We start from the raw sequence: 21723 nt of genomic DNA on the forward strand, positions 1-21723 counted from the left end.
AAACAGTTTAACTGATGAAAAAAAAACTACATAGATGGAAGCTCCAAGCTACGAATCCTAAAATAGATATTAAACTGTACAATATTCCAGATGGCTTAGCTGGAGGCAGTGTCTCCAAAGCTACATACAGCTAAATATTTCAAGGTTAACATTCCATCATCAGCTTTGTGCTTCATCAATGACAAAGCCCTTCCATCTGTCTCTGTAGAGTGAATTGGTTAATAAATATAAAAACAAAAAAACTGTGGATGCTGGAAATCCAAAACAAAAACAGAATTACCTGGAAAAACTCAGCAGGTCTGGCAGCATCGGCGGAGAAGAAAAGAGTTGACGTTTCGAGTCCTCATGACCCTTCAACAGAACTAGGTGAATCCATGGAAGGGGTGAAATATAAGCTGGTTTAAGGTGTGTGTGTGTGTGTGTGTGTGTGTGGGGGGGTTGGGTGGGGGGGAAAGAGAGCTCCCCCCACCCAAACACACACCTTAAACCAGCTTATATTTCATCCCTTTCTTGGATTCACCTAGTTCTGTTGAAGGGTCATGAGGACTCGAAACGTCAACTCTTTTCTTCTCCGCTGATACTGTCAGATCTGTTGAGTTTTTCCAGGTAATTCTGTTTTTGTTTTGGTTAGTAAATATAACTGTTGTAAAGCAGAGATGTTTAAACATAATATATTTTTATTGCCGTGAAGAGCAAATCACTTAATTAGTAGCTCTTTGAAGTACTTCATGGTTACAGTGGTATAGCTGATGTAGATGCACAGTGGTTTCAATGTCAATCTTGAAGGTAAGCATTTTTTAAAAATAAATAAACTTTAATTTATATATTTTCTTATGATGGCCTCAGAATATCTCAAAATGCTTCCCAATCAAATAACTGTTTTTGAAGAGCAAACAATTTAGGTGAATGTAGTTATTCTGGGCACAGCAAGATCCCACCACAGAAATTAGATAATTTAGCAGATAAGTAAGTTTCAAAAGCATTGGTTGAGGGAGGAATGTTAGCCAGCCTTCCTCACTGTTCTCTGAATAGAGCTATGGGATTGTTTGCATGCACCTCAAACCAAAGCAAAGCTGACAGACAAGACTTCTTATAACTCCACAACCAAAAAATAGTACCTCTGGCAATGCTGACATTTTAGCACAGTGAAGCAAAGATTATTCTGCTTGTGGGAATTCAACCCTCAATTTTCTGACTCAAGTTATAATGCCATCAACTGAATGAAGCTCCAGCTATAAAAAGACCCAAGCATACGTGCATGCACACACACACACACGACAGACATGTGTAGTATTGTGTTTTCCTTTTCCAAATTTATGTAAAGAAATGTTAAGACCTTTTTAGAATTGGCTCATTTCCAAGTGCTTGTATTAACATAGGACCAAGGCTTAAACTAATCAGATTACTGTAACAAAATGACACAGACAAGGTCTCACAATCACTTTTAAAAGATTCAACTTAAATAACATAGAATGTGAAAAAAAAATAAATGAACATTAGACAACCTGGCATTTAGATTTTTTCCACACAAGATTACCGCATCAGCAGTTATCAAAATGCTACATGTCGTACGCTTTGGATATCACTAGAGCAATCACATGATGACACAGCTGTTAAGGTGTTTTGATTTTAAACAACGTCATCACGATCCAAAACACAGGGTCAGATAACATGTATGCTGCACTGCTGTTTTAATTTTTCATCCAAGGTTGTGTTCTAACATACAGTAAGCTCTTGTAATGGAAGAATATCCACAAACTCTTCCACCTACAATTAAAATTTATCAACATCCCCATATAACCTGCATTACTTTCATCATAGCTATTTTTATTCATACATTTGAGCAGTGTTGGAGATAATGGATTAATTTATGAATTCTGTGTAGTCAGAAGAGTCACGACAAATCTTCATCTGATGGTTGAGGCAGTATTATGTAAGTTTAAAGTTTGTTTTGCATTTTCAAATAGATGGAGGAGGCCATGAATTAAGTCTGGTCAGTCCATCAAGACTATTTCAGGATTATGACAGGGAACCACTCACAAATCACCTCAAACGAAAATAAATCAAACTAATGAATTTAAGCTTGTGAAAAACAAGTGTTTTAATTTTGCTTTTTGAACACCATTTATAATGGTTATACTAAGCCACTCACAAAGTGGCCTATGCCCATCATAATCAAGTATCTATGTTTTAAATTGCATAGCTTGGGGCTAACAATTACTCTTAGTAGCAACACTCAATGAACCAAGGACCTGCCTTCAGACAGAGCCCTAGGGATCCTGGACCAGAAGCAATACTGCTCATTAATATTTGCATACTGGCTGTTAACATGGAAGACAGAAATGATCAAATATGTTGACCTGCTTCATATAAGTAATAACAACTAATCAAATTTATTTGCTCTTACAAACTGTTTAAGTGTTAAGATAATGAATAGGTAAACATATATAGTGCAATAACTATGAAATATCTAGCAAGGTCAAGTTTTCTCCAAGTGAAAACAGTCCAATAAAATATGTTAGAGCTTTTCTAATATCCTAACAAATGTATGAAATTATAAAAGCGAGTCTGCTTTTGTTCTGTTGTAAACAAAATGCGGTCTCAAGTTAAGGATATTACAATTTGAACCCCAAATGATCATGGAGTTCTATGTATCCAAACAGAACTCAGCTCCTTGTCAGAACTTCTTAGGAGTTAAAACCCCTTTTTAAAATTCCTTTTTAGATAGGACTATAAACCACAAATTCAGATTCCTGTAATATAAAAGTTACAATATCATGGTGATACCACCATTGAATACGAATAAGGTGGTAAACACACATCTTCTGAAATCTTAGTGTCCATGTCACTTGGGAACTTGCAAATAAATGGAGGCAAAATTACATCAACATTTCTGTCTGCCATCAACCCAACAAACAATCTCCCAGCCACAAAAAAACTACTAGCTGTGACAAGATACAAAATTTCACAACACTGGTGATAATCTATTACTTACAAAAAAAAATACAATAAATATTAAATGAAAACTGGGGTTTGAGCTCACTTGAATCTTGGATTAGAATAAGGACTTAAGCTAATTAAATTGAGAGGTGGTAGTAAGTATATTTTTTCAAAAAGCACAAATTACATATTTGTGACAAGATCCTGAAAATTCGACAAGGCAATTGGCCACAGTAGCATTAGAGGAATGATTGGGAATATTCAGTTTGAACTAAATTATTACTAATTTACAGGCATTTTATGATTGCATTACTGACATATCAAAATTGCCAATCATAACAAGGAACCATGTTACATCATACTATCCATGATTCTTTGGCGGTTAAACAGTTTCAATCAGCCAACTAATTTCTATGATTAAAAACAGAAAATGTTGCAAATACTCAGTTGGTCAAGCAGTATTTATGGAGTGAAAAACAGAGATAATGCTCAGATTGTTGACCTTTCACATGACCCGAAATATTTACTCTTTTTCTCTCCACAGATGCTGCCTGCCTATTTCCAGCATCTTGTTTTATTTCAGATTTCTAGTATCTGTAGTATTTTGTATCAGGTCTTTTCTATTTTGTCAACTGACATTGCAGATCACCAACTAAAAGGACATTTCACTTTTCTTCCCCACATTTTATTGAGTGCTTCAACGACAATGTTGGCAGGTAACTAATTTGATATCTCTATCCTAAATCTGTAACCTCTTCTAGCCTCAAAACTTTTCGTACTTTGTACTCCTCTAATTCTGGCCTCTTGTACATCTCTAATTTTAATTTCTGCACCATCAGCAGCACCTTCATCTAACTTGGCCCCAAGTTTGAAATTCCATCACTAAACTTTGCCACATTTTTACCTCTTTCCTTCTATAAAATGCTCCTTAAAACTACCTCTTTGATCAAGCTTTTGGCAACCTGTCCTAATATCTTGTGGCTCAATGTCCATTATGTTTGACAATGTTATGGTGAAGCACCTTGGGATGTTTTATGATGTTAATAGTGCCATATAAATGCAACTTGTTGTTTACACTAGTCTTACAAACAAAAAGCTGTGGATTGGCCATTACTGTCAAGCAAAGGCTTTTTTCTGCCATTGCTCACACTAAATAGTACTAAATACAAATTAGAGCCATTCCATGAAATTTCTCAACAGTTTCCAAAAAAAGAGAGGTGGTGCTGAGTTATATGCTACATTAGAATGTGCCATTATGTAAGTGGGTCTTGGTTTGTTGCTACTTAACATTTTCAGAAGACTAGGAGAACATGAATGTGTAAGATAGAAACATGCTACCAGTGTAGTAAGTCTGTAGGTTGGGAAAAAAAAGTAAGCATGTTTGAACATAAGTTAAATGTAAGAGGACTGCTTATGTAATGCAACTCCTCAGCAAATAAAGAAGAAAGCTTGCTGTAATGAAACAGTGTTTAAAAAATAACCTTACCTAACTGGGTAAGATCCAGTTTGGTCCAGTGCATACCACTTGGGCAGTTTTCTGACAATGTCCTTATATGAATTTTGCCCTTCAAGTCCAGGCCCCATACAGCATCGTGGCTGGCAGAAATCTGTACCATCTCTACATCGGGAGGTAATTGTACAGTGGACGGCCGAAACTCAGGATTTTGATCACTGATGCAGAAGAGGTCCTTGTTGCTTTGTCCCAGCCACAGAAAACTTCCTACAGAATAAATTAAGATACAGCAAAATCATTTTTATTATTGATACAGCCCCACAATCCAATTATCCAATGAGCTTAGTTGCACACAAAAAAAAACTATGGAAATTTCCATAAATTAGAGGGGCAGTTGTAACACAGATCAATCAGGGAAAATGGTAAAGGAATAAATAGACCCGTGGTCTAGCAGTCTATTTGACAGCTATCATTTATTAATCTGTGAAATGCAAATCAGTCAATTAAAAAACACTTCAAGAGTTAATTGTTCTACTTGCTAAATTCTAAAGTAAATGTAATCATTTTAAAATCTAAAAGCTTTTACTGCAGATTGATAATTCCCATCACACCCACACATTTTACAGCACAATAAGAGTAGAGCCAGAATTAATTACAAGGAATGAGTTTCCTGAGAAACAGGAATAGGTCATTCAGCCTCCTGAGCTTATTCCACCATTCTATTAGATTAAGGCTGGTTTGTACCTCAATTCCATTTACTCTGGTGGTATTGGCATCATAATGCTTCGAAGGAATAATACAGGGGCACTGACAGGCATTGGATTTTTCAGCCTAATGCATGCTCCAGCAGGCCTGGGTCAAAAGAGACTGCTAATTCAGAATCTGAACTTGTCAATTCAAGCAACTGTCTTCCATATAGTGTCACACAATGAGTGTTTCGGGTTTGGAATGCACTGCCCGGATGTGTGGTGGAGGCAGGTTCAATCGAGGGATTCAAGGGGACTATTAGGTGATTATTTGAATAGAAACAATGTGCAGGGGTATGGGGGAAAAGCAGGGCAATGGCAATAGGTCATAATGCTCATTTGGAGAGCTGGTACAGACACGATGGGCCAAACAGCTTCCTTCTGTGCCATTAAAATTCTGTGATTCTGTGGAAGAGAGCTCCATGGCCAAGAGAATGTGTGTCCAGCTTTGCCATTCTATCTGGCGTCTTTGGATTTACACAATGTTTTATATAGGTACAAGATCTATCCTTTCTATAGCAAACATTGTCTAAAGTACTTATGATATCAGTTGAAATCAAAAGATTCTTTGGGAAATTTAAAAATATTTGATGTAAGCAATTTTAAAACCTGCTTTAAAATTAATTTTTAGAAGCAATAATCATGCCCTGTAAGGTTTTGAAGTTTACTAAATTTGTAGATAATGGCTGCCTGATAGAGTTAATTTACCTGGGCTGTTAAAAGTTGAGGCTCATGGAACTAATGGTAACTTACTTTGCTGATCTCAAACCGGTTTAGCAGTTCGAAGCAACAGCCAATGGTTCTGAATAGAAAAGACAATTTGGAAAAGGTTTTATTTCATCCATTTATGGAATCTGGGTTGTCACTAGCAAGGGTGGCATTCATTACCGTTACAATGTTTGATGAACTTCTTCAGGGATCAGTTTTTACATCCCCTGGTATTTACATTATTGATAAATGATAGAGATGGGCATATTATAAAATTTACTATGACATATCATTTTGTGGCCAAGTGATTACAGCAGATTGACAGCGGAAGAATCTAGGACACCTGAACTAAATCATTTTTATTCAAAATTTGGCCATAGGGGAACATGGCAGTCCAACTGCTGCTCCCTATGCTTCTGGATCACTATTCATGGCCTGCCCAACTGTCGAGTATTGACAGATTTGGATTAGTACCAGTTCATTTCTAGCAGCAAAGCAAATAATGACAAGTAGGTTGCGAATGGAAAGAAAGACAAAACCTCTCTTGAATTAAAAATTGAACAATTTACTAGATCCACTGGTTCTTTTATCTTCTTCCAGTGACATGGCATCTGTCCTCCATTTGTCAACTGCATAATTAGGATCAAGTGTTCACTATTTTGGAAATTTCAGGTAGAGATCCTTGTACCACCATTTCACAGTGCAGCATTTGAAAGGCCTTGAATGTACAATGGTCAATAGTGCACAAAATAGTTTATAATGCAAAGTAGCACACACTGAAACTTGAAAAATTAAGTAAAGCAAAATGTGTACAAATCAAATGGATCCCATTTTGGAATGGAGTGACAACTGTGGGATTGGGAAAAATTAGGTGTCTTCCCTTGAGAGCACTAGAGAATCTGGGAGGATTTGACCAACCCAACTGATATTAATAGGATTAAACTTTAGTAATAAAATCAAAGGAAATAATATTGAAATGGCATGTAAGTACCCACCAGTCATGGAAGGTATCCAGTGAGCTGGTAGACATTGCATTTTTGCACTCAAAGGTCACACATGCCTATTAGCAAAGGTGGAAAAGGAAAAAGGATTTAGAGGTGTTTATGAAAACATTCACTGAAAGTACCCAGTCACTGTGATGGCATTAGCAACATGACTAATTAAATGATGGGATACATGAAGGGAATTTAATTGTAATTCAGAAACAATCGTTACAAATCATGTATACGTATTCTACATGTGAACTTTCTGATATGTGCATTTTTGGACACCTTATCTTCCTTCAAATGAACAACACTGCCACCATCACTACTCTAATATTGTTGACACATGATTCAGCTTTAGTTCTTATAAAACCTAAAATCTCCTTTCTTTCATTGTTTCAAAGCTGAACCCATATTCTTGGGTTCATAATTACACCTGTGCCTCTTGCTCCAGCTCACTGGTATCCCAGCTGGCTGCTCAGATTAAACCAAATCACTGTTCTGCTTGTCCAAAAGCTGTCCTTCTTAGCCCAATATCAGTCAGTTACCCAGGCTGTATTTTTCTACCTCCAGATCATGGTCCTATTGCGTCCCTATTTCTACGTGCTCCAGCGTTCCTATTTCTCACTCATCATTGAAATCTTAATCCATACCTTCTTCACTTCAAGAATTGATTTCTTAAACGTGATCAACGATCTCCACTCTTCACAAACTTCAACTAATTGGGAACTCCACAGCCCAACTCTTGACGTTCTGAACGTCCATCAACACTTATCCTCAAGGCCCACTGCATTCCCAACCTCGGCATACTGACTTAAAGGTCAAACTTATCTTAGTTTCCAAATCTCCTAAAAGGTCCTTAATATAGCTTGCAAATCCTATGGTTTCTACCCACTTCACGTCAAATCTTCTCCAGTCATCACAGCTTGTGGATTAACTTATTCAAGTCCACCAGTCTTTTAGTCATCTCTCTTGTTCTTTAGACATTTCCTCAAACCATGTCACCTTTCGATCCCTTCCCTTAAAAGTGGCTGGAAAAAAATTTTGGGCTTGCATTCTATTCTCCAACCTCCCTTAGTCCTCCCCCTCTCTTGCGCAGTGTCTTCTCTCCCTTGCAAAGCACTCGGTGTAGAATTTTTCTGTCAGCGAGCTGGGGGCGGGGCCCACTCGCCGACACGAAAATGAGGCGGGATTACGTCGGGCGGAACCCCATTTAAAGCCATTGACAGGGTAGTTAAAACAATTAAAGGCCCTGCCCGTCCAACCCTGAGGTTGATGGGCAGGCCAGGAGCCCCGGCGGGCTTCTGAAAAAACATGAAACCTCATCCACCGGTGGGATGAGGTTTCATGTTGGTTTTAAAAATCTTTAATAAAGATTTTGTGATATTTATTAACATGTCCCATCTCGTGTGACATTGTCACATGAGGGGGACATGTTGATGATGTTTTTATTTTTCTATTTTTAAAGTTTCAAAAACTTTCAGTGATCTCCCTGAGGCAGCACTTAGACTTAGGGAGATGTGCACTCTTTCGCAAGAAAGCACACTCTCGCATTTGGGGAATCCCCCGCACAGGAAGCGAATAGCGCTTCCCGTCGGGTGTCATGCTGGGAGGGCCTTAATTGGCCCGTCCACTTAAAATGGCAGCGGGGCCAGTTTCGGCAGTGGGGATCGGCTGCCCACCCGCCGTTGAGTTGGTTGGGCCCACCTGTCAAGGGCAAAATTTTGTCCTTAGTCTTTGGTCTGCCTGAGGGATGCTATATAAAAAATTGCAAGATGTTTCAAGCATTGATAAAAGGTCTAGAGAAGAGATACCAGGATGATTATGGGTAATTAAATCTTTAGGTTATGAAGAAAGAACTAAACCCAGAAAATGAAAGGTGTTCTTGTTGGTGAATATTAGGCTAAGAGGCAGTGTAATCCAGATAGTTAAATAATGAGGATAACACACAGTCCTGGCACATTGCTGCAGGAGTTCCTCAGGGTAGTGTCCTGATCCAACTATCTTCAGCCGTTTCATCAATGACTTCCCTCCATCATAAGGGTAGAAGTTCGTGGATGATTACACGTTCAGCACCATTTGCAATCCTCAGACTGAAGCAGTCCATGCCCACAAGTAGCAAGACCTGGACAATGTTCGGGCTTCAGCTGATAAGTACAAGAAACATTCCTGCCACTTAAGTGGTGGGCAACGATGTTCTCCAACAAGAGAAAATCCAATCATCTCCCCACGGCATTCAATGGCATTACCATTGCTGAATCCCCCACTATCAACATCCTAGGGGTTACCATTGACCAGAAGCTGAACTAGACTAGCCATATAACTGTACCTACAAGAGCAGTCAGAGGCTGGGAATTCTGCTAAGAGTAATTCATCTCCCGACTCTCCAAATCCTGTCCACCATCTACAAGGCACAAGTCAGGAGTGTGTTGGAATACTCTCCAGTTGCCCCGATGAGTGCAGCTCCAAAAATACTCAAGAAGCTTGACCCCATCCAGGACAAAACAGCCCGCTTGATTGGCTCTCCATCCACCACCTTCAGCATCCACTCCTTTGACCACCAGTGTGTGCCATCTTCAAGATGCCCTGCAGCAACTCACCAAGGCTCCTTTGACAGCACCTTCCAAACCCATTACCAACTAGAAGAACAAGGGCAGCTGAAGCATGGGAACATACATCACCTTAAAGTTCCCGCCAAGCCACACTCCATCCTGCCTTAGAACTTAAATCTTCATTCCTTTACTGTCGCTGGATCAAAATCCTGGAACTCCCTTCCTAGCAGCTCTGTGAGTGTACCTACACCACATAGACTGTAGCAGTTCAAGTTGGCAGCTCACCACCACCTTCTCAAGGGCAATTAGGAATGGGCAATAAGTGCTGGCTTAGCCAGCGATGCCCACAACCCATGAACGAATAAAAAAAAAAACAGACGCAATACAGTTATTTCATTTGGACAGTGACTGCAGACCAAGTGTAAAATTTGCAACTTTCGACTGGCACAAGGAAATTTAAGAAATCCTCCACCCCTATAAAAGTATGTAAGTGGAACAGCAAAACTACTGAACACAATGTTAACACCTTTAAAGATAGCTGAATAAATGCTGAATAAATATCTGTATAAGATTGAGACTGAAAGATATGGAAATAAGTACAGGTAAATATTATAGGCTGTGATTCATTTTTATTGTTATCAGAATTTATATCAATATTTTGGGCACTGTATGCTACAATTCCATCTATTCTTTTCATGGAAGTGCAAATCAGTGGACCTGAGCATAACCCTGCCACATACAGGAAAGCAAATGCTCATAGAATTGTTTGGATATTAAGACTTCAATAATAATGTTTGATTAAATTCAGGCACAGAAAAAATTTTACACAGCATTAGTTTCCAAGTGGCTTTAACTGTGGTTGGCTACTTTCCTTAAGAGGCCGGGCAAATCAAGTAGAATCTACGTTACAGAAAATTATTTAATGATAAGTGGGATAAAACAAAGCATGACCAAATCACCATTTCTTTCCACCAAATAATTAAATGTTTTACATCCTGCTGTTGTCCAATATGTTTGTAGGATGTCGGAAGAAGTGTCTGTTGCTCATAAAGTATCTGATACATCCACGAGTCAACAATGTTTGGGTGTTCTCTTTCTCTTTGCCTCTTTTATGGCTCCAATTAGTCTTATGGCACAGTGGTAGTGTCCCTGCCTCTGAGCCAGAAACTCTGGGTTTGAATCCCACTCTGGGACTTGATGACCACAGAAGATATGCTCATAACATGGCCAAACAGGTTTATTATCAACCTGCAAATCTTTCCAATACACCTATGGCAAGTGGTAAGGGCCAAAGAGTCTCCTGGTCAGCCGGAACCTGCAGAAGGCAATGGCAACCACTGCAGTACCTTTCCAAGCATAACCACAGATCAATGCATGGAAGTCTATGGTCACCAATGCTCTCTTAGGGCATGGTACCTGAAGAGGGAGGTGGCTCCAACCAAGATTAGCACAAACTACAAGAAAAGTATCTCTTCTTTCTTCATGACATCCTTGGCTAGTTTAAAGCTTAATTTTTGAAACTTCAGATCTTGGTATCTGTCCTCTTCATTTTCTATAACTTTCGATCAATATTCACTTTTTTCTTGCTTTTCTAATGTTGCTTGATTTCCCAACTGAGAGTTCTTTGTATGACATCCATGTTTTTGTTCACCCTTGTTAGTTTGAAAAATCCACTGGTAAACTATTAAATACATTGGTTGCTTTCTTCTAATAGCAATTAGTACAGTAACTTTTATCCTCTTTGAACCTCACTTCGGTCTCTGCCCCAAACCCACCATTTTCTTGCACTTCAGGTATTGGATCTGGGAAGTGAAGCATCCAATGTCAGAAAAAACCCCCCAGCTTGCTGCAGAGATCGTGCACAATTGTCCCTAACATGGTTTCTATCTAACCTCTCCAACTTTGAGGGAAATGACCAATCTCTACTCTGCCCTAGCCTCAACTCGCAGGAGGACTCCGTACCAGTATGGGACTTTTCTTCCCCCCACTTCTCACAGCAATGATCCTTCGGCTTGTTAATGATATTGCTAAATAGTACCAAATTCAGCACATTTTTATATGATAAGCCATATCCAAGAGAAACTATAATGAATTCATTTCACAGGATCCTCAGCCTGCAGTCCAAGGGGTTGTTCATTCATCACTGAGCTAGAACTGAACTCAGAGACCAGATTCTAGCCCACTATATCATCCAATTTGTTTCCTTTCCCTTTCGAATCTTTGCTTCATCCTTTAAAAGAGGGTGCTGATTTCCCAATTCTGATGAAGGATCTGCATCCAAAACAAGAACCCATATTTGCTCCTTGCGGATACTAACAGATCTGAATACTTCAAGCATTTTCTGTTTTTTATGTCAGCTTTCTGTTGTTTTCTTCTAATCTTTTCTTCTCCCAGAAACCATCCAACATCTGCTTACGGACACATCAGGGATGTCAATTCAAAGGAATTCCGGTGTCACGACTCACTGGCAATAGTGCACTGTAATATCAAGCTCCGCTGATCCCCAGGCCGTGAAAAATGTGAAGAGTTAAACCAAACCACCAGATTCCTCCAATTCTACCTAACTGTTTAATTTAGGTTACCAGGTTTGTAAACTTAATAAGTAAATAACTGTTTCTTGAACAAACTTTTGCCAGTGGCAAAAGAAAGGAATATGAACTGCTAACTTCTAACACTATAACATAAGCTCTACCACTTCTTAAATCCCTAAACACACATGACACATAAAACACACAAAACACAGATTTTAAGGGAGGGATAAAACAGTTCAATAACACATTCCAGAGTGCAGGATTCGATGGGTTGATTTTGATTGATGTCTTCCAAATTCCTTTCAGTTCTTGTTGATGACACGAGGTGGTCTTCCAGCTCTTTCAATATTTAGTTCACTGGTTAAGAATTTGCTTTTCAATGTCTCCAACAGTGGTTTTCCCCTTTTCCTTTTTATAGGGGTTTCCTCAGAGAATAGGTTATAGAGATATGAGGAAAAGAGATTTTAGATGTTCCCTCTTTGCAGGCCAGGAGCTTTCTGCCCTGCTTTCACACAAATGCCTGGTCACCTGGTCAGGAGCCAATTAAAATTTTGTTGTCAGGCAGTTCCCTTGGTACAGGACTCCTTTCTGGCACCATCCTGTCTTTCATGGCACATTGTTCCAGGACTGCAACATTGTATATGTTCCTCTTCCTGATCTAGTGGACATGAGCTTTAAACTGCAGCCATTGTAATTCTAATCCACAGTCCAACAGAAAATGAAAAGATATGTTCTTTGCAACAGTCCAACAGAAATAAAAAGATATGTCCCTTACACTGGAACCACAAAATAAAGCTGTAGAAGACAGAAATGAGAGATCTAACACTGTCTTGTGTTCTTAAGCTCATATAACAAAGAAGAAATTGGTTTAGTCCATATGAACGTTACAATATAAAAAGGATATAACTGCATGAATTATTAAGAGAAGTTGAATGTGGCAATCACTAACCTTTTTTAATAGGAGCCATGGAAGCCATGACAAAAGCCCATTTTGTAGCTGACACAGTTCCTCGAGGTACAATTGTTTTCCAAAATGTAGCTATAAAAGTAAGTGAAATCATATTTTAATAGCCTACAAATTTAGTTTGCATTGGTAACTAACAAAATGTGATATCTAGCATGATTACATAGCGATTCTACTTAGGAACAAGTATTGAACTAGCACGTATTCTTTAATTCTTGTTCTTTAGTTGCAACATATTATCAATCCCAAAAAATACTAAATTTTAGAGCATTCCCACTTTAATTCGTTCACTTTCAGAGTTAATACATTGAGGTCAAATATTTAATTCCAAAGTGCGATCACAATGAACAAAATCAGTAACTACATGGAATATCATAATTAGAAACAGCTGTAACATTCAAAACATAAATAAGTTTACATACGCAAAAAAAGATGGATTTTCTGATACTCACAAAAGATTGCCAAACAGTTGGGAAGTTAGCACTCATTTCATTTTAGCTGTCACACATATGTATTAAAATATTTAAGAGAGGACTAAATTACACTGATATCAGTGCAATATGAGCCTGTCTTAAATGTTTTTATTTTATTTTGTACTTCAAAAGGCTGACCAACCTAATAGATTGCCCTTTGCCACGTGGAACTCATTTTTTCCCGACGTAATCCACACACCACTACTGTTAACACTGATGAGACTTGGCTGAGATGGAGGCTGTTGCGACCATAAGGCACCTCGCAGTTTGTCTGCTACTTTTTCTACTGGAGCCTGAGCAACTGTGGCTACACTATGTGTTGCATGGATTATTGTCTGGAAGATGTTGCACTGATCGAAGACCACATAATCCGTTATGCTCACCTATAATACAAATTTATTTTTAAAAACAAGCTACCACATAACTTTCTCTTTCAAAAAATATTATTTTTGTAAAGCACATTTTTGATACTTGGGTTCTTTTCTAGTAAACAATTTACAAAATATCACAAAAGCATTCCTATGGTTTCCCAATATATAAATTAGGATTTAATCTTGAATATCTACTGATAATGCACTAGACAAAGAGTTTATCTAACATGCTATATAATGTAATTGAGTTATTTTTCTAATAACACTGAATTTTAGGATTCAACACTTGATGTTGAATTGAGAACAGATAGCAACATACTAAACCATTATTGCTTTTTGTAAACTGGCTCAGATTACTAAATAGCCTATTCCAGCCAAGTTACAAGAAACATATAGTGTGGTCCCACCAGTCTCACATTTTGGCACTGGAGAGAATTAGCTGAAATTAACTGGAGCAGGAGTGATGAACCACTGCAGTCCATGTGGTGTAGGTACATTCACAGTACTTGCAGGGAGAGGCTTCCAGGATTTTGACCCAGCAACAGTGAAGATACAGCAAAACATTTTCAAGTGAGGATGCTGTGTGACTTGCAGGTGGCGGTATTCCCATGTGCCTGTTGCCCTCATCCTCCTAGGTGGTAGAAGTTGCGGTTTTGGAAGTTGCTGTCGAAGGAGGCTTGGCAAAATGCTGCAGTGCATCTGGAGGGAATGATGAATGGGACCCCAATTAAGTGGCTGCTTTGTCCTGAATGGTGTCAAGCTTCTTGAGTGTTGTTGGAGTTGCACACATCCAGGTAAGTGGAGAGTATTTCATCTCATTACTGACTAACGTGTTACAGGTTTGGGGAGTTGGAGGCGAGTTACTTGCTGCAAAATTCAGCATCTGATCGGCTCTTGCAGCCACAGTAATTATGTAATTGGTCCAGTTAAGTTTTTGGTCAATGGTTAACCCTCCCAGGATCTTGATACTCTTTTGAGTAAACCTGTTTCCATCTGTTTCAGATGAAGTTACATTGTTTCATAGTTTGCCATTGTGAGATTTGAACTCTTGATCTTGGGGTTACAAACCCAGTACCATAACCACTTGGCTATTTAGGCCAAGCTCCCCAGGATCTTGATGGTGCAGGATTCAGTGATGGGAATGCCACTAAATGCCAAGGGGAGATTGATTAGATTCTCTCTTGTTGGAGGTGGTCATTGACTGGCACTTGAATGCTGCAAATGTTACTCATCACGCATCAGCCCAAGCCTGAATGTTGTCCAGGTCTTGCTGCATGTAGGCACAGGCTGCTTCATTACCTGAGGAGTACACCCATTTCAGGTGGGGAGCTGGTCAGTGGGATGTAAATGAGGTCCAGCAGTTAATATCAGCCTGGTCTCCCACAGAGACTTCCAAATGGATATTCCATGCCTTCAGCCAGTTTCCTGGCAGGGAGTTAAAGTCCCCCTATGAATTTAACTGCTGAGTGAATGTAAAGGAAATTCAACAATGAAACTAACATGCTACTTACTCCTGTCATATCGTAAATAAATTCAGATGTATCATATTTCAAACACGACACACATTTTTAAATTCATTGGGTTGGGCGTAAGGGAGAGAAGGAAAGAAGGTCAGACACACAACAGAACATAGTATTAAGTCAAAGAGTTAATGCTCAGAGGCACAGATTAAGGAGCAGGTGCAAATTTGATTCCTGCTGTACTCAGGATGCTTATCTGAGCTGCGTGAAATTGAGTTCGTAGCATCTCCCTGGAGAAGTGGAGGAACTAATTACACCCAGGAAGTTTCTTATGGGTTCACTGGCAGCAGTTTAAGAGTGGGCTGTCCATTTGCTCTCTTAGCTGCACAAATGTCAAAGTCAGACCAAAAATGGGGAATAATTTAAAAACTTTTTAATGCAATTATGGACTGTAAACAACAGATAGACAGTATATTCAGGTATCAGAAGGTATTGTGATGGAATCTGTGGTAATGGAGCAGGGAGAGGCTGTACACGGTACCCGGGTCTCAGAGCCAGCCTCAGTGCTGCATGTGGGCATAGGCTGCTTCATTACCTGAGGAGCACACCCATTTCAGGTGGGGAGCTGGTCAGTGGGATGTAAATGAGGTCCAGCGTCACCATTAACAAGTGAAGCAGCAGCCTGTCACTATGAAAACCAACATGCAGAAATGGAATGAGAACAGGGTGTTCGTTGTCTGCACCATCTAGTTTGAATGCAGGAAACAGCATTGAGAGAGGGGGTTGTCTCTGGTCAGAGAGCCTGGGGATTCCACTACTTTGAAACATCAGCACAGTCTGTAGCATGTTGCTTGGGTTTCTCCTGGAGGGCAGTATTGGGAAAATTCACAGGCCCTGTCCTTCTGTGCCTGCATGGGTGAAAAGGGCTTGGAAACCTGGGATCCCACTGGCCCATGTGACTGAGTTTTTCCAGAGAGAAGGTGGTTGAAAAAGGGCAACCCAAAGGCTGGATCTGGGAGCCAGCGATAAGCAAACAAAGGTTGCTGATGTTTCTGTTACTTTAAAATAAAAATCACCAGAATTAGCCATGCAGTGCACAAGATCAGTACCGATGGTTCAGATAAAAGGTAATTCTAATGAATCCACACAACCAAAATCACTCTGGAGAAATGCAGCAATCTGTTGAAGAAAGTACCTGTGGAACCCAGGTTGAGTGGGTACTCCTGTTGGATGAGAATTACTGGCTATATCCATGAGGAAAATGAGCTGGAATTTTACCCAGGAAGATCACAGCCTTGAGGGGCATTGTGGCTGAAATTGGCGCTATTAATGCTGAGTAAACTTGCTGACAAATCTGAGAGATCTATTTTTCTTGCCTCTATTTCATGCGTAATTTACATTGACCGTGATTTTCCTGTTAATTCCCGTTTTGTTAATTTTGATTCTGGTTTGTTTATTGAAGTAAAAGTTATAAAAAGGTGAAATTTTATCCTTTTTTTTTGCCCATTGGAGTCGTTTGGTGAATTTGGTTCTTTTGATTTGTTGATCTTCATGTGGCTCATAACAGTATCCAAAGAGCACTTTCTTTAAGCAAATCAACTTTCCTTATTTAAATAATACTGGCACAACAATATGAAATACCCCTCAAGTTTATTATAAAACCTTTTTTTCATTCATTCATGGGATGTGGGCTTTGCTGGTTAGGTCAGCATTTATTGCGCATCCCTAATTGCCCTTGAGAAGGTGGTGGGGGGCTGCCTTCTTGAACTGCTGCAGTCCATGTGGTGCAGGTACACCCAAAGTGCTATTAGGAAGGGAGTTCCAGGATTTTGAACCAGCGACAGTGAAGGAACAGCAATATATATCCAAGTCAGGATGGTGAGTGACTTGGAGGAGAACCTCCAGGTGGTGGTGTTCCCATCTATCTGCAGCCCTTGTCCTTCTAAGTGGTGGTGGTCGAGGGTTTGGAAGGTGCTGTCTAAGGAGGCTTGGTGAATTCCTGCAGTGCATCTTGTAGGTGATACACACTGCTGCTACTGTGCGTCAGTGGTGGAGGGAGAGAATGTTTGTAGATGGGGTGCCAATCAAGTGGGCTGCTTGTCCTGGGCAGTGTCAAGCTTCTTGAGTGTTGTGGGAGCTGCACTCACCCAGGCAAGTGGGGAGTATTCCATCACACTCCTGACTTGTAGACGATGGACAAGTATTGGGGAATCAGGAGGTGGGTTACTCATTGCAGGATTCCTAGCCTCTGACCTCCTCTTGTATTTACATGGCTAGTCCAGTTCAGTTTCCAGTCAATGGTAACTCCTAGGTTGTTGATAGTGGGGGATTCAGTGATGGTAATGTCATTTTACGTCAAGGGGTGCTGGTTAGATACTGTCTTGTTGGAGATGGTCATTGCCTGGCACTTGTGTGGCACAAATGTTACTTGCCGCTTGTCAGCCCAAGCCTGGATATTGTTCAGGTCTTGCTGCATTTGGACATGGACTGCTTCAGTATCTGAGGAATTGCAAATATTGCTGAACATTGTGCAATCATCAGCAAACATCCCCACTTCTGACCTTATGATGGAAGGAAGGTCATTGATGGAGGAGCTGAAGCTGGTTGGGCTTAGGACACTACCCTGAGGAACTCCTGCAGTGATGTCCTGGAGGTGAGATGACTGACCTCCAACAACCTCAACCATCTTCCTCTGTGCTAGGTATGACTCCAACCAGTTGAGATTTTTCCCCTTAATTCTCATTGACTCCAGCTTTGCTAAGGCTTCTTGATATTCGGTCAAATGCGGACTTGATGTGAAGGTCAGTTACTCTCACCTCACCTTGGGAGTTCAGCTCTTTTGTCCATGTTTGAACCAAAGCTGTAATGATGTCAGGAGCTGAGTGGCCCTGGCAGAACCGAAACTGGGTGTCAGTGAGCAGGCTGTTGCTAAGCAAGAGCCGCTTGATAGCACTGTTGGTGACGCCTTTCATTACTTTACTGATGGAGAGTAGACTGATGGGCTGTAATTGGCTGGGTTGGATTTGTCTTGCTTTGTGTTTATAGGACAAAGCTGGGGAATTTTGCACATAGCAGGGTAGGTGCCAGTGTTGTAGCTGTACTGAAACAGCTTGGCTAGGGGTGCGGCAAGTTCTGGAGCACAAGTCTTCAGTGCTATTGCCGGAATATTGCCAGGGCCCACTGCCTTTGCAGTATCCAGTGCCTTCAGCCGTTTCTTGATATCATGCGGAGTGAACGAAATTGGCTGAAGACTGGCATCTGTGATGCTAGGGAGCTCTGGAGAAGGCCAAGATGGATCATCCATTTGGCACTTCTGGCTGATGATTGTTGCAAATGCCTCATCTTTTGCACTGATATGCTGGGCATATCATCAAGGATGGGGATACTTGTGGAGCTTCTTCCCCCAGCAAGCTGTTTAATTGTCCAGAACCATTCACAACTGGGTGTGGCAGGATTGCGGAGCTTAGATCTGATCGGTTGGTTGCAAAATCGCTTAGCTCTATCACTTGCTGCTTATGCTGTTTGGCATGCAAGTAGCCCTGTGGCTCCACCAGGTTGATACCTCATTTTTAGGTGCCCGGTGCTGTTTTTGACATGCCCTCCTGCACTCTTCATTGAACTAGGCTTGATTCCCTGGCTTGGTGGTAATGGTAGAGTGGGGGATATGATGGGCCATGGGGTTACAGATTGTGTTCAAATACAATTTTGCTGCTGTTGATGGCCCACAGTGTCTCATGGATGCCCAGTTTTAAGTTGCTAGATCTGTAAGAAATCTATCTCATTTAGCACGGTAGTAGTGCCACACAACACTATGGAATATATACACTATGTGAAGGCGGTGCTTCGTCTTCTCAAGGCCTGTGCAGTGGTCACTCTTACTGATATTGTCATGGACAGATGCATCTGTGGCAGACAGGTTGGTAAGTATATTTATCCTTCGCCACCTGCCACAGGCCTTTAGAGCTCGTCCAGCAATGGTGCTACCGAGCCACTCTTGGTGATGGACATTACAGTCCCCCACCCACAGTACATTCTGCGCCCTTGCCACCCTTAGCACTTCCCCCAGGTGGTGTTCAACAGGGAGGAGTACCGATTCAGGGAGGGGAGGGAGGGCGGTACATGGTAATTAGCAGGAGGTTTCCTTGCCCATGTTTGACCTGATGCCATGAGGCTTCAGGTCTGGAGTCGATGTTGAGGACTCACAGGGCAACTCCCTCCCAGCTGTAAACCACTGTGCCGCCACATCTGTCTGTCCTGCCTGTGGGACAGAACGGTGATGGTGGTGTCTGGGACATAACCTGTAAGATATGATTCCGTGAGGATGACTGTGTCAGGCCGTTGCTCAACTGGCCTGTAAGACAGCTCTCCCAATATTGGCACTAGCCCCCAGAAGTTAGTATGGAGGACTTGCAGGGTTGACATGGCTGAATTTGCCATTGTTGTTTCCGTTGCCTAGATTGATGCCAGATGGTCTGTCTGGTTTCATTCATTTTTTGAGGCTTTGTAGCGGCTTGATACAACTGAGTGGCTTGCCATTTCAGAGTCAACCACATTGCTGTGGGTCTGTAGGAGTCGCATGTAGGTAATGACAGCAGATTTCCTTCCCTAAAGGCCATTAATGAATCAGATGAGCTTTTACAACAATCCACAATAGTTTCATGGTCATCATTAGACTTTTTAGTTCCAGATTTTTATTGAATTCCACCATCAAACATGTTGTGTTTGAACCAGGGTCCCCAGAGCATTCCCCTGGGTCTCTGGATTACTAGTCCAGCGACAATACCACCAAGCCATTGCCTCCCCATTAAAGAAGTCCACTGAACTTAGTATTGAAAAGCACTTTTATGCATTCCTTGACTATGGAAAGATAATCCACTTTCTAACACCATTTTTTCCCACCCAAGCACAAAACATAATAGCTTTTAAAATGGAGATATAAATATATTCCCTTAAAATAATTTTAAACATCAACAAATTGGTTTTACACCTTTAGGCGCTAGAATTGCAACTGAAAACTGTTTGCCAATAATATATTTGGAAAAACTATTTCGCTTATTAGCTCCAATCATTAGTCATTAACTCCAATTTATGATTTAAAAAAAAAACTCATTCTGCTACTACAACTAAAGAATTTGGATTATCATTGACTGCTTTTTAAAAAAAAAATAAGTATCAGATTCTTCAGACATCACTTTTATTTAGTTTTCTTAAAGGAGAACTACCATAATGCTTTGCTCATGAACACTGAAGGACAGCTTAGCAAATACAATATTTTTTGGTGACTTGAACCATGATTACAGTGCATCTACATCATCAGGGCCTTTAAATGATGCAAAAGAATGAGGAAATAATGGAGTAAGTGACTTAAATTGCCACTTCTGATGCAGCTTAATTTCCATGTTATTTTTGTATAACTCCACTGTTACCTGGCATCAAAAACAGGAAGATGCTCATTTTCTTAGCTGCATTTTCCCACTGAAAACAATGGTGATCATTATTTTACTGGAAAGTCACCATTTTGCATTTTGCACAGCACTACCACTCAGATTTAAAATAGTAGTACTCGTGGTTAAAGAGTGGCAAGTTTTATAACTCAAACATTTTTTAAGAAAGAGAGATCAATTGCTCAAATGATTAAACACAGGCTAAATAATGGACTGAGCATACTTGCGGAAGCTTCATACTCATGACATGTACTAAACGGAAGCAAGGCTACCAATTCCACCAAGAGAAAATTGACCTGGTGGGAATAGCACTTTGGTTAAGTACCATACTTTGGATTTGCATGAAAAGGTGATTCTAAAAGAAGAGTAACTGTGCTGCTTCCAGAAGAGCTTATCAATGTTGAAATCAGACTGTAAATTTAGCCATCCTGAGTACCAAATTGTTGTTGCTGGAAAATCTGGGCCACCGCATAAATGTCTGGTCTCGCAGTTCAGTTAGAATTAGAAGCGTAACATTCACACAGACTTCTTTAGGAGTAGGCTTGTTTGTCTCTGCAAAGTCATGGACCTAGATTTTGCAGTTATAATGTTGATGAAACCATCACTGCTCACCGACATTATGACTGTGACACTGAAAGCAACTCCTGACATGGACAGTTAAATCCCCATAAATTGCTGTCAGTGATTTCCTACTCCACTACAAAGGTGCAATTTTGAAGACACTACAGGTAGATTTATTTAGAAATCATTTGAACTGATGTGAATTTCCACTTTCTACATTCTAATCTTGCTGGAAAAGTCACACCTTGTTGAATGAATGAATTCAATGTACCATCTCATAATTATTGAACAATCTCTCTGACCTTGAAAATTTAATTTATTTTGCAATGCCATATTTCCCCTTTATAAAAATTCTGTAGGTTTATTAATAAAAACTGTAAAATGATTAAAGAAGCGAAGGATAATCAGTGCACTTTTCTTTCCATTTGTCTGAGAATTCTGCAATGTGACAGGCTGCTTAGCCTGCTTGATGACAACACTGCTGCTGGATGTAGCTGGTGTCAGAATCAAATTAACATTGGAAAATGTGAATACTAT

General features: G+C 40.2%; 1 protein-coding gene across 2 annotated transcripts in view; it reads right to left on the minus strand.

Moving 5' to 3' along the window:
- The window catches only part of tecpr2 (tectonin beta-propeller repeat containing 2), a 120867-nt gene that overhangs the window by 24476 nt on the left and 74668 nt on the right, over positions 1 to 21723 (minus strand). For both annotated transcript variants that reach the window (XR_005946214.1, XM_041213868.1), the window contains exons 14-16: positions 13493 to 13733; positions 12863 to 12952; positions 4427 to 4660 (exon numbers count right to left, since the gene is read on the minus strand). Coding sequence is in view for 1 of the 2 variants with exons in the window: in XM_041213868.1 (XP_041069802.1) it covers positions 4427 to 4660; positions 12863 to 12952; positions 13493 to 13733 (565 nt within the window). In the remaining variant the exon portion in view is untranslated. The remainder of the gene's footprint in view (positions 1 to 4426; positions 4661 to 12862; positions 12953 to 13492; positions 13734 to 21723) is intronic.

Source organism: Carcharodon carcharias, chromosome 20 (assembly GCF_017639515.1).
Source record: "Carcharodon carcharias isolate sCarCar2 chromosome 20, sCarCar2.pri, whole genome shotgun sequence".
NCBI lineage: Eukaryota > Metazoa > Chordata > Chondrichthyes > Lamniformes > Lamnidae > Carcharodon > Carcharodon carcharias.